We start from the raw sequence: 13,283 nt of genomic DNA, 5'->3' as shown, positions 1-13,283 counted from the left end.
ATCTTTCTCCTGGCATGTTTATCTCCAATGTCTTTCTCGTGTCATTTTTGAAGCCATTGGTTTGCAGTCGCTATACTTCACTTCTTCACCCTCGTCCCATTCCTGTGGGCAATCATGAGGAGTATGAGGGTAGTAGCATCTTGGATTCTCCTCTGTTCCAAGTTCAGGTTTAATACCTGGTGAACTGGAAGGGTTATGGTCCTTAAGAGCGCTCCTGGGTTCCCTCCACTGATGTTCATGCTCCCGCCCTTCACCGCGCTTTCCAGGCTCACTTTCTATGCTCGCATTGCTCAGAAATCTTTTTGCTCTTCGGTGGAGGAGCCGTTGAGGGAAGGGTACTGTCAAGGTCTTACCTTGCCTTCTTGTTTGCAGCCATCTTGGACATGTGCAGACTGCTGTCTCTTATAGACTCTGTTTATCGTCGGCAGAGGATCCGGTATGGGCATACTAGCCACTACTGGACTCGACCCCGGCTTGGATGACTACCCGCATCTAGACTCGATCCCGGCTTGGATGACTACCCGCTTCTGGACTTGACCCCGGCTGTTACTGATTTTGCTTCTCAGTCTTGCTGTGCATTTATTGTTGTTGCCCTAATAAACTGCTTTATTTTACTTGCACTTTGGTGTGGTCTAGTTACCTGGCACCCTGACAACCAGGGAGTGAATTAGAAGCTTTGCGGTGTCGTTGGTTAAGAAGGAGCATATTTTGGAGATGTTGCAGGTGGCATGATTTGCGCAACAATTAGATGTGGGGCCAAAAGGAGAGTTCAGAGTCTAGGGTTATAATCAGCACCCTGATATGTGGAGACAGATTGATAGTTGTGCCATCAATCTCAACAGAGAGGTCAGAGCAAGGTGCACCTGGTGGAGAAAATATTAAGCCCAGTTTTGGATAGACTGAGTTTGAGGAAGCGATGTGACATCCATATTGATATGTATGTTAGTAAATAAGTGATGTGTATGATTAAAGGCACATACATTATGACCACACCGTACAGCCACGAGGTAATGGACCACATCATCATGCTAAGCCCTATTTACCTACTGTTCCAGCTTACCTTTTGCCCCAAATAATGATCACCTAGGTTTTTACTTCTATCTGTGTTGCTGTTATAGAAATGTCCCCTCATTTCCTGCCCTGTGAAAACATTTTTATCAGAATGGAACGGGATATTGTATATCTCTCCAATGAAGCCTGGGACTGCAGTAAAACCTGACAGAAGTTCTAATCCTTTCCTAAGCTGTCCAAAACTAAACACAGTTTTGACTAAATTTTAGGAAAACACATTGTTGGGTGCTATATGTCTGCTAACAATATTATGTTTCTTTTTTATTTAATTAAGGTAATACAAGTGCTTTAAAGACTTCTGTTGCAAAAGCTTGTGTCTGCTTGTTAATAAAGTATGAACATTAACCTAAAATTGACTTTCGTTTGTCCAGGTTTGGTATAATAATGAAGGTCCTCACAGTCTCCCAGCATTTCTAAACAGCTTCAGCAACTTCCTCTTGAGAGCTAATCTACCAAGCAATGAGGCGCCACAATACAGTAAGAAAAAAAAAATGTTTCAGTGAAAGAAATTTGAAACAGTGCAACAGAAAATAATTACAGTGGAAGATAGTTATACAAGTCAGGGCAATAGGAATATGGTTCAGCTACGAGGCATTTATTGCATGTATGCATTATTACATCAAATTTCTCTCTACTAATGCTGAGCGGCGCTATGTGTATGACGAATGCAGAGTGGTGTAAAGCATAGCCTACAGGAGAGTAAAGTTCATAGGCTGAAAAACATGTCTACACTTTTCTGGGAATTTTTTAGACAGATGTTATGGAGGCACATAAGGTGTGTGCTATAGAATAATACAATAAAATGGGACTGCAGCCAAAACTTACCCAAGTTTTTGCATAGATTGAATAAGGGAACTGTCATGCTTTTAGGTTGTAGCCTACTCCCGTGCTACATCGTAGCAACAGTATTGTCAATATCCTTTTATACTATTATATATATATATATATATATATATAGTCAACTTTCAGAACCTTTCCCCCTATATGGACACGTGAGAGAGAATTCAGTGTCTTGCATCACAAATATTTTGTTAGCTGGTCAATATTCCCTTTTTAAAGAAATACTTTCACCTTCTTCAGATTTTTGCTTATGCAATAAAGTATTCTTTTAGCTTTAGATCACATTATAAACTTAGATTTCAGTACCGACCAGACATTTTTACTGAAAACCCACTGACCTTATCCCAATATGATAGTCTGTACTGTACGTATCAATATTCAACTTACAGACAAGACTTCTAGCACATCAGTATCTAACAGTTCATGTAAAATTGATGCTTATGGTAGCGTTTGAAGTTACATGAATGTGTCAAGGTACTTCCATCCAATGAATATGAATAAGCAGCCTGCTGTTCACACAGCTCCAATCCACTTCACATGTAAAGTAAATAGCCCCTAGCCCCCCAATAAACCTTAAAAGACTTGCATTGTATCCCGCCTTTTATTTAGGATCTAAATAAGCATTCTACTGCCGTGCAAAAAATATCTTCTACAGTACAAAAATGACTCCTGTTTTCTGTCTAAATTCTAGACCTTTAATTATGTGCAGTAACCTCCCACTGAGCGATGGGCAGCAGATGATAAATATTTGATAAAAGTTTAGTCACTTAGCAACAGTGCAAACAATAGTGCCGCCGGAATTGATTCTTGGAGGACTTGTGATTCTTTCACTGAGAAAATAAAGCATTTTGATGATCTCTAGACACCGCTTATTTTCCATAAACACGTTAGATTTAGGCCTGCATTTATCTTGCAGTGAGAGGCCATTATGCAGGTCCTGCATTCAATCCCACTGACATTACAGCTTAATTATACCACTATCCATCATGATTATAGCTTTTAGCTTCTCCTCCAGATCGCCAGGGAGATTCCCTTGAGTCAGTTTCCTAACTACTTCTGCGCTTGTGCCACTGCTGTGCTAAAAATAACACTTGTTATCTCCTACGTAATACAAAGTATTTTCTAAATTCTTGCAATGGGGGAAATTTGCAAGAAAGAAACACAAGCTGGTGTTGGCTAACATGGTGGCTATGGCTTAGCATAGTGGTCCTGCTGCACAGAATAGCTGGGTCTGATTCTTTCTAGGCACAATAGTTTGTATAGCACCCTGTGATAGGAATACATTTATTCCAGGCATTGTTTTAAGTGCCTTTGTAGTTGCAATTGGCACTGGTATTTTGTGCACAAAAACAGAAAAAGAAGCAAAAAAAGTCAGTTTTGACCCCCATGCTAATACTAGGCGTAGTATTTGTTTGTAAAATAGATTAAAGTATAACTAGTTTACTTTTGCATAGAGTGCAGAGATTAGAACATCTGTCAGGTTTTTATTGCTGCCTGTGCCCCCATCAGGGAGATTCACCCTCTCCATTTGTGAGTGAGTGAAAATAAAAGAAAATCACAGATTTCGGGTTGTCATAAAAACAGGAATAGGGGGGAAATCTTTCTATAGGGACACTAGTGCTGGTGACCATCGGGACAGCAAGGGATTTCTTCACTCTGGAAGGATTTCCTTTCATTTCTTGTTTTGGCTATGGGGCAGGAAGTGAAGGGAAATCTCACAATGGGAGAGATACAGATGACAGAAACATTGACAGGAGTTATAACCCCCCTTTCTCTATCCAAAATGAAAAAAATCCTAAAGTTCTACTTTAAACCACTTGCCGCCAGATTATGTACCTGTACGTCATTTGACTGCAAGTGGTTGTACCTGAGTGATGCTTGCAGTTTTTTTAGAGCCAACAGTCGGCTCTCTTGTATTAACAACCAATGCAGCTAAGCTGTTATTACAAGGATGTCCCCCTCCCTCCCACGGCCTTCTGCTGCTTTCCAGTCCAACTAGGAGACCACAGTGACCTGACGGCACAGCTGACTTGACTTGGTACTCCAACGAAAAGTTGTTCAAAATTAGTTGAGTCCATGTAGGCACCATTGAATGGTCAGATTGATTCTTATACTTTCCCATTCAAATGAAATTTTAAAGATGTAAGGCTCGCATTAGACCTTCCCTATAATAGCTATTGCAAATAGGGAGAGAGTTATGAGAAGCTACTAGCTAATGTAACCCATCGGTAGCTTCACAAGGGTACATATCTCCATAAATTGATAAGATGTAATTTGATCTGAGACAAAATTCTCATTGGGTTTTCTAGTGCCTTGGGTCTACCAAAAATCATATGGCTTACCATGAAGTCTCGGTTCACATTAGTGCGATGACAGACATCACATGTGATTCGGAGCGCACTGCTGTGAAAATCACATGCGATGTCTGTGCGATGCGAATTCAGCCATACAGATTGTATGGCTGAATTCGCATCGCATTCAGACACAACACGCACAGGAACCTTTTTTGGGTCCGCAGCAGAATCGGATCGAATGGTGGTTCACACCTATGCGATCCGATTCATGTCCGAACTGACAGTTCGCACTGCGATATGTGAACTGATCTGGGGGTGTTGGTAACTTTGTATTGACACCCCCAGCAATTTGCATATGGCAGTGTGAACTGCCAGCAATTTGAATGTGATGCGGGAACCCGCAGTGGATCTCGCAGGGTTTCCGCTTCGCATATTTGTGAACGGGCACTCAGTGAAGATATTCATCAGCAACCAGAACTATCCATTTGGTCCTTTATCTCCTTACAAGAGATAAGTAGCTCACCCTGTCTGAGGCACAATGAAAATCAGACTTGTATTAAAAATGGTAGTCTGTGATTGTGAATATTTATAACTTGTACTGAAAGCTTTGCTTTTTTCTCTTTGTGATAACACACAAAGGTGATGATGTTGGTCCTATGACTACCACATCACTCCTATGCTGGAACTGTCTGCATCACTGTAGTCAGGTGCCTACTGTCACTATATCTAATGAGCAGACAACCACCAAACCATTCACTGGATACTATTGAAGGTGAAAGCTGTTAAAAAGTGCAAATAGTGTGATTCTAAAGCTGGACACACACTGTACAATTTTTGTTGTTAGATTTCCTTTAGATTTACCTTCAACTATGTAGTGCAAGAGCCTGCCAGATTGCATACAAATTAAAAGTGTTTAGGTTTGACCTCATATCTGGTTTTGGTAAATCTAAAGGAAAAATCTAAAGAAAATTGTATAGTGTGTATGGCCTATAACACAGCTGACTGTAAAATGTAAATGTGTCACCATGGCAGCACGAGTCAGCAAGGAATCAGGGAACCTTTAATTCCCTAGGGCAATGAGTAATTGAAAATCAATGCATTTATGTGATCTTCAACTTTCAAGAAAGTATGATTTTGCTCTAACATAATGTTTTTTTTATACCCTGGGCAGTGTGTATTAGAAATAACCAACTTAATGTTGAACCTTATCTAAAAATACCTGAAATTGCCCTTGGAAATTTAGCATGCCACCATATTCCAGGTGTTTTCCAATGAAGGGTAGCAAAAAGATGCATCTGGTTGGCTGCTATGGGCAGTACAGACATTTTTCCTTTCCTCTATTGTACATAATGCTTGTTTTTTTTATTTTTTATTTTTTTTTATTTCCAACAGTTCAGCCTTTATAGCCTCAGCATTGAGCTAGTCTCCCTGCCTTTCTCTGATTGCTGCTCAAACAGTACAATTCATTGTTGTAACTGCTGTGGCTTCTGTTCCTTTAGCTTCCCATTGGGAATAAAACGACAGAGACTGTGCTAGAATGAATGGAGATAAACTTCTCTGAAGTACAATTCATCAAAAATCCCTCCTAGTAGAAGAGCTTTTGACACTTTAAAAAAGGGGATTAAAATGGCCAGATAAAAGTCTGCTGCAGCTTTAGTGATTTGAAAGGGAATCAAATCCTATTTTCGAGGTTGGACTTAGGCTTCCTATAAAAAAAAATAAAATAATAATAAAAAGTCCAATAAAAGGGATTTTCACTGTGCCACATTTCCGTTTTAGCAGTCTAGTTCAGGGAATATGCCAGAACATATATGATTCACTCTCCAGACTGAGAAACAAATAAAAAATACAACACTGAAAGGCTTTGTGACAACTGACAAGTATTTTCTTTATGAGCTTTTCGTTTTCAGTCTTTAGGGTTTTGTTTTGGAAACAAAATATATTCAACATGTTGCTACCTATTCTCCTCTGTGTTTCTAAGGGGTCCATTTATAAAACATTCGTCAGATGAATGTCACAAGTATTCAACCAGGCTGCACAATTTTTCCTATATTTTCTAGAATACCATGACTACCTATGATCATCAGCTCCAACTTAGTGGCCAAAAATGTGGTATATTTTTTAATTTAGGTATTTCAGAAAAATATGCTGCATTGTGGCCACTAGATGGAGCCAATAACCATAGGAAGTTGTGGTGTTTAGAAAATACAGGGTCAATTTGTGCAGCCTGGACAAATGCTTGCGACATTCATCACATAAATGTTTTATAAATAGACACCTAAGTGTTCTATTTTTTGGAGCATATAAGTCATGGAAAAATACAAGCACTGTGTGTCTAAGACAAAGAGAAATATATTCCAATTATTTGGCAAACGATTCAGCCCATCCCAACTTTTATTATGGATATATATATATTTTTTTTTAATTACCAAATTAAAGTACTGTACACCTGTGACAAACCTAGGCAATTTAAACTTAGAAGTGAAAACACCATGATAAATGATCAATATATTCTGACATACACTATATTACCAAAAGTATTGGGAAACCTGCCTTTACACGCACATGAACTTTAAAGGCATCCCTGTCTTGGTCCGTTGGGTTCAATATTGAGTTGGCCCACCCTTTGCAGCTATGTGGATGAGAAGGCCTGGCTTGCAGTCTTCGCTCTAATTCATCCCAAAGGTGTTCTTTCAGGTTGAGGTCAGGACTCTATGCAGGCCAGTCAAGTTCTTTCACTCCAAACTCAAAATAAAAACAGTAAATGTGCATCTGTCTTACAATTGGCAACAATCCACTCCAAGGAAACATGCATAAAAGTAAGGACAGTGCAAATGATAATTGAATGTCTTTCAACAAACTCAAAAAGAAATCGCATAATAGAGCAACATTTGGTCATAGTACCATTCCGGTTCATCCCGCTGGGCCAGGGGTATGGGCATCTTGTAAGTACAATATTCATGGCAGTGCCTAGAATTGGATCGGAGGCATAGGGCATGTACAATCCGGAGGATGCCAGGGAATGGATATCAGGTCTAGTATGAGTAAGTCCTGGGGTGAGCCCTTGTCCTGGATAGTAATATCCATCATGGGGTGGGGAAAGTTGTCTGTAGAGCAATGTGGCAGACTAATGGTATACAAGTGATGTTGCACAGTCTGTAGGTATCTACTACTTGTACCAGCTGAGTAGCGAACCTATGGTGAAAGGGAGGGGTCGAGGAGAGAGGGGAAGAGGATAAAAACAAAAAGGGGGGGAGAGGGTGGGGGGCCAGCTGATACTGTTAACTGTCACCATTACAGGAGCGAGCTCTCAAATGCTAAGTTCAGAGCTACTGCATCAAGGGGGAGAAAGCCATGTGAGGGGGTTTGAATCAAAGAAAGACCTCACTCCTCTTAGCAAATTCCTGGGAGATTTCCACAGGGAAAAGATGATATGCTGCTCCAGGTGAGTGTAATATCCAAATGGACTCAGTGGTCTGGGTGCTAGACCCAGTTCACTTCCGTAGACACTGGATACAAAATTGAAAAAGGCTGCACACCAATGCTGGTCCAGAAGTATTTATTACATAAAGTGTAAAAATACTGACACCAAGGCACAGCCAAATGATCCAGGTTGATCTGCATCACTTGACTGTGTCCTGGTGTCAGTATTTTTGCACTTTATGGAATAAATATTTTTGGACCGGCATTGGTGTGCAGCCATTTTCAATCAGGCTCCATGAGGTACGTAAATTATCTACACATATAGCAAGGGCATTAATCAATTTTTACCAAAGCTACACAGCTTGTTTTTGAGTACAGATATCCCTGCACATGCAGTTTTTTGTATTCTGGGGAAAAAAAGCCTCTCCCTTCTTCACGGCCTGAAAAATAGATGTTTAAAAAAATCACCACAGAATGCACTGTGTTAAGGCTTGATGAAGACTAGGCTTGATTTACTGAGGAAATTAAAGGTAGCTGGCATTCCCTATCGCATTGAAAATAAAATTCATGCCATTTTCATCTCTTTTTATGATTTTCATTTTCAAAAAGAAAGCATGTCACATAGTTGGTGGCAAAAATGATGGAGTACATGATTCACATGAACCTGCAGTAATACTTGCTTTCTAAACACATCCGATCAAAATTTCTTAGATTTAATTTCATAGGTTATAGGTAACTTTCATCTTTTTCTCACAAAACTGTTCCTGCTTTTTTTAACAATACATTTGTATTTTGAATGTTGACTTGTTTTTGGTCTGTGCACAGGTACATATTGTGATTGAATCAAGCGAAAATCATTATTTCACTTGTGCTCAGCAACATTGTTATATTGAGTGCTTTAATAATATATTGTTTTATCTGCCACGTGCCAATGTGTTGATTCAGTGAGTGAGATATATAGCCAATCAGTATTCATCTCTCTGAGAGCCAATAGAAAAAATAAATAAATAGTACAGGTAGAAGAACCTGAATAGGTTTATTTGAATACCTTTGTGCTTTGCATACTTTTTTTGTCCTTCCTATACCTTTTTCACTTTAATTTTCAAATATTTTATTTTGAATACAACAAAAGCAATACAAACTGTCAAATGCAGCCGCTAGCAATCAACAATGAAACAAGAGATCGATCTGAACAATGTATAATAACAATGAAGTACACAGAAGAGCATTTACTGGCCAACTAAGAACGACGACCAAAGAAAAGGCCCATTACGTGTGCTAATAAACCGGAACCAGTGATGGAGAGACTTCCCCAGATCCCCCCGGGAGCCAAGCGGAATCTTGTGGGGAGGAGGGGTGAACATAAAGCAAATCGGTGAGGGAAACCCTGGCCCCAAGCACCCAGGAGGGTTGCGACACATTTGGGGACCAGGCCTCTCACCAAGACATAACAGGGCTCTCAGCAGAAGAAACCCTTAGCAGGAACGGAGGCAGGTGCAATAAGAAAAGGCTCCACAAGGAGGAGTGGGGGAAGCCCCAATCCTAAAAGCAATAAATAAAAAAGGAAAATAAAATACAAAAATCAGACGAAATGAGTAGAAAGATCGGGGTAAGAGAGACAGAAGTAAGGAAGAAGGGAAGAGTAAGCAGGACGAGGATGAAGGAAGGGAGGGAGAGTCACCGGGGGTACAGTAGGTGTGGTAGGTAAGTCAGGGAAGTCTACAAGGTTATATGCAGGTATTGAGCCCATGGATCCCAAACAGCTTCAAACTTAGATAATCGGTCCTGGAAGATTGCCACCATTTTTTCCTGGGCCATGATCCAAGAGATCTTCCGTTTAGCAGCGGTAAGGGAAACCGAAGGTTGTTTCCAGGACTTAGCCAACGTGAGCTTCGCGCCCAGGAGCATAAAAAACAATAGGGTGGACAAGCTCTTAGGATATGTCCGTGGGAAGTCATGGAGGAAGGTGACATGAGGTGTTTGAGGGACCTGTAGGTTCGTGACTTGTCGAAGCAGGTGGAAAAATGTATTCCAAAAGGAACGGATTCTAGGGCATGTCCACCAAATGTGAATGAAGGACCCCTGGAGTTCACAACCCCTGAAACACAAGGGTGATGTGCCAGGGAACATAAGTGCCAGACGGGTCGGTACCAAATACCACTGAGTCAAAATTTTAACATTTGCCTCAATGAGAGTCATGTTAATGACGCCTTTGAAGGATCTATGAAACATACGGTACCATTCGTCTAGCGAGTAAGCTGTCTGTAAATCACTTTCCCATTTGAGGGCATAAGCTGGCTTATCTAAGGGATCCATCAGGGCTGCGTATATGGTTGATATGCCCCCCCCTCGGCTCCGATGATTCAGAACACCACCGCTCATAGGATGTCAATCTTGGAGGTACCTGTTTGTCTGACCACATTGCATGCAGAAAATGGGAAATTTGAAAAAATCGGAACCTTTCGGACGCCGGAATCTCAAGTTTGTTAATGCAATGGGAGAGGGAGAGTGGGCCGGAGAGCGATAGGAAATGTCCTATGCGGTACAGACCTTTGTTTGTCCACCAGTGAAAAGCTTTGACGTCATGCCCGGGCAAGAATTGGGGATGATGGAATAAATGAGTTAATGGCCTCATGGGTGAGACCAGACTAGGGAGTCGATAGAGCTGTCTACATTGGCTGATAGAGTGCGATAGGGTGGGTGCCAAGATCGCAGGTTGGAGCTTAGGTGGGCACCAGGCGACATAGTCCAGTGTGTAAGTAGGGATAGCCTGCCTCTCAATGTGAACCCAGTCGGGTTTCGGACCGCGGGTATAGATCACAGAAAACTGGGCAAGCTGAGCTGCCTGATAATATTTCCACAGATTGGGCAAGGCCAATCCGCCTTGTTTCCTTTGTCGGAACAGTACCGAGCGTGAGCATCGGTAACCATTCTTGCCCCAAACGAATTTCACTACACTGGATTGTAAGGCGTTCAGATGGCTTTTACGAAGAGGGATGGGCAGGGAGCGAAAGAAATACAGCAGCCTCGGTAGCAGGGTCATTTTGACCGAGTTGCATACTTTTTTTTAGATCAAAAATATAGTATGACATATAGACATATGGTAGACTTGACAATAAACTCAAATAATATTACTTATTTTTTTTAGGTATTTCTGTCTACAATCAGCCCCTCCCTGGAACTGTGGCTCAATCTTCTGCGTAAGAAATAACTTTTAATTTACATATCAATTTATATAGCAAATATATTTTGTATTTTCTTTCCTAAACAAGCAAGTGGAGCTATAGCCTATTTTTTCAGATGTTTACTTTTGTCTATTCTGAACTGCTGTGTTAAAAAGGGTGCTGTTTACAGAGCTCAGTAGCTCCAGCTCAAATTTGCACACAACTGTATGAGTCAAGGGAGTGGCTTATCTCCCTGCTTTCTTTGCCCAGAAAATACAAAGCTTATATTACAAAGAGAGATTGAGATACTGTAAGTAAACACTGCTGTTGCTTTCTCTTTAACACAACTGAAATGCTCTGTAATTCCTGTGTCAAGGGTTTACCCTGTGATTGTAATGTTTATTTGTAAAATAAAGATTTTGTATGTTTGCATAGTTCTAATATATGTAAAATATCAGTTCCAAGATGCATATATTAACCATTTGCCGACTGCCGCACGACTATTTACTGCGGCGGTCAGCCCCTCAAAGGCAAATCGACGTAGGACTACGTCGCTTGCCTGTGAGGCTCTAGGGAGCGAGCGCGCACCGCCGGAGGCGCGCTCCCGCTCCCATTCGCTCACGGACCCCCTCCGCGCGTGTGCCCGGCAGGCCCGATGTCCGCCAGGCACTCGCAATTGTCCGTTACAGCGGAAGAAAGGCAGTCGGCTAATGTAAACAAAGCCACCTGTCATTCTTCCCTGTGTAAGAATGGAGATCATACGGTTCTGCTATGTAGGACCGTTGATGTCTGTTCTTACACCTCAAGCCACATCCAATCACAGTTAGAAGCACGCCCCTAGGGACACACTTAACCCCTCCCTCTCAAAAAAAGTTAACCTCTTCACTGCCAGTGTCATTTTTACAGTAACAGTGCATATGTATAGCACTGATTACTGTAGTAATGTCATTGGTAACCCCAAAAGTGTCAAAAATGTCAGTCAAGGGTCCGATCTATCCGCCGCAATGTCGCAGTCCCGCAAAAAAAATTGCAGATCGCCGCCATTACTCGTTAAAAAAAAACAACAAAAATGACAAAAATCTTTCCCTTAGTTAGTAAACGCAATAACTTTTGTTAAAACCAATCAAAATACGCTATTTGCGATTTTTTTTACCAAACATATGTTGCATAAAACAAATTGGCCTAAAATGTTAAAACATTTTGATTTTTACATTTTTTTTGGGGAATTTCATATAAAAAAATTTGAAAAATATTGTTATTTTTGCAAAATTGATGCTCTTTTTTGTTTATAGCGCGTGATCAAAAAATCGCACAGGTGATCAAATACCACCAAAAGAAAGCTCTGTTTGTGGGAAAAAAAGGACGTCAAATTATTTTAGGTACATCGTCGCACGACCGCGCAATTGTCCATTAAAGTCACACAGTGCCAAATCGCAAAATAGGCCCTGGTCAGGAAGGGGGTAAAATCTTCTGGGGTTAAGTGGTTAAACAAAAGAATAATTGACCCAAAACATTTCTATGTTTCTCTTATTTCTAAATAAGAGATTGAGAATTGTTAAGCTGCCCAGTCTTGTTCTATAACCAGACAGATTTTCAGACTGCCTTAAATATGCAAATGATGGCCACAAGTATAGATAAACTCTCTGGAGCATTGCGGCACAATTATTAGCCAATTATTGAACAGCAGTAGGATTGTTATATAAAATTCAGAGGTAACGGAAAATCACAGGCACAAAAATGGATCCTGTGTCAAGGATTGCACACAGAAACATCAGCTTGCACACAAAATTTATTACTGTCTTTTATGTTGCCTCATGCTCCTCTGGGATTCCAGACTTCTAGAAATTCTTCTTTCTGTTAGAGGCTTAATACATTTCTGGGTATTATGGTCACACTCATAATTTAAAAGCCGTGCTGCAGTAATGCAGAAGATGTATTTACCTGTCTGTTTTTTTAGGCACCCTTATTCATCTCTTTAACAACTGTGTAGCAGTTCTCTGTGTATTTTTATTCATAAGTAATAGCTGAGAGATGAGGGAGCCCATGAAATGTACAGCTCCCATCTGGTGGGGACATGTTTCCTCCTCTGAGAATCATTCTTCTCCATCTGCAGGACAATTACCTTGGTGAATACGTTGGTGGCACTTTCTGTTCTGGTTGGCTACTCCATCACTACTGCAAGTTTTGCTACCTATGTTGTGAAAGAGTACGACAATGGTTCAAAGAGACTGCAGCACATCGCCGGCGTTGGAGAGGTCCTTTATTGGATTACAAGCTTCCTCTATGACTTGGTAAATGTTCAGTTTATTATCTGCTCCAAGATAATTAAATGTATTCAACTGTGCATGTATCAGATCATTACCTCCCAAGAGAAGGAAGAATAAGAAATACATTTCAACCCTGACTTAGAACCTACTAATCTCTACCCAAGACTAGTAACTCTATTATACTAGTTAAAAATATGTCCCATCCTTTGAAGACCACAGGCCTT

General features: G+C 40.7%; 1 protein-coding gene across 1 annotated transcript in view; it reads left to right on the top strand.

Annotated features, from left to right (window-relative positions):
- ABCA12 (ATP binding cassette subfamily A member 12) overlaps window positions 1-13,283 on the top strand; it is a 255,154-nt gene that overhangs the window by 199,010 nt on the left and 42,861 nt on the right. Inside the window, exons 44-46 of the mRNA XM_082262043.1 lie at window positions 1,443-1,548; window positions 10,777-10,828; window positions 12,906-13,083. Coding sequence (XP_082118169.1) covers window positions 1,443-1,548; window positions 10,777-10,828; window positions 12,906-13,083 — 336 coding nt within the window. The remainder of the gene's footprint in view (window positions 1-1,442; window positions 1,549-10,776; window positions 10,829-12,905; window positions 13,084-13,283) is intronic.

This window comes from Pelophylax lessonae (genome assembly GCF_965119305.1).
Source record: "Pelophylax lessonae genome assembly, chromosome: 6".
Taxonomy (NCBI): Eukaryota; Metazoa; Chordata; class Amphibia; order Anura; family Ranidae; genus Pelophylax; species Pelophylax lessonae.
Note: the sequence above shows the minus strand (reverse complement) of the source record. Positions and strands in the feature narration are given on the sequence as shown.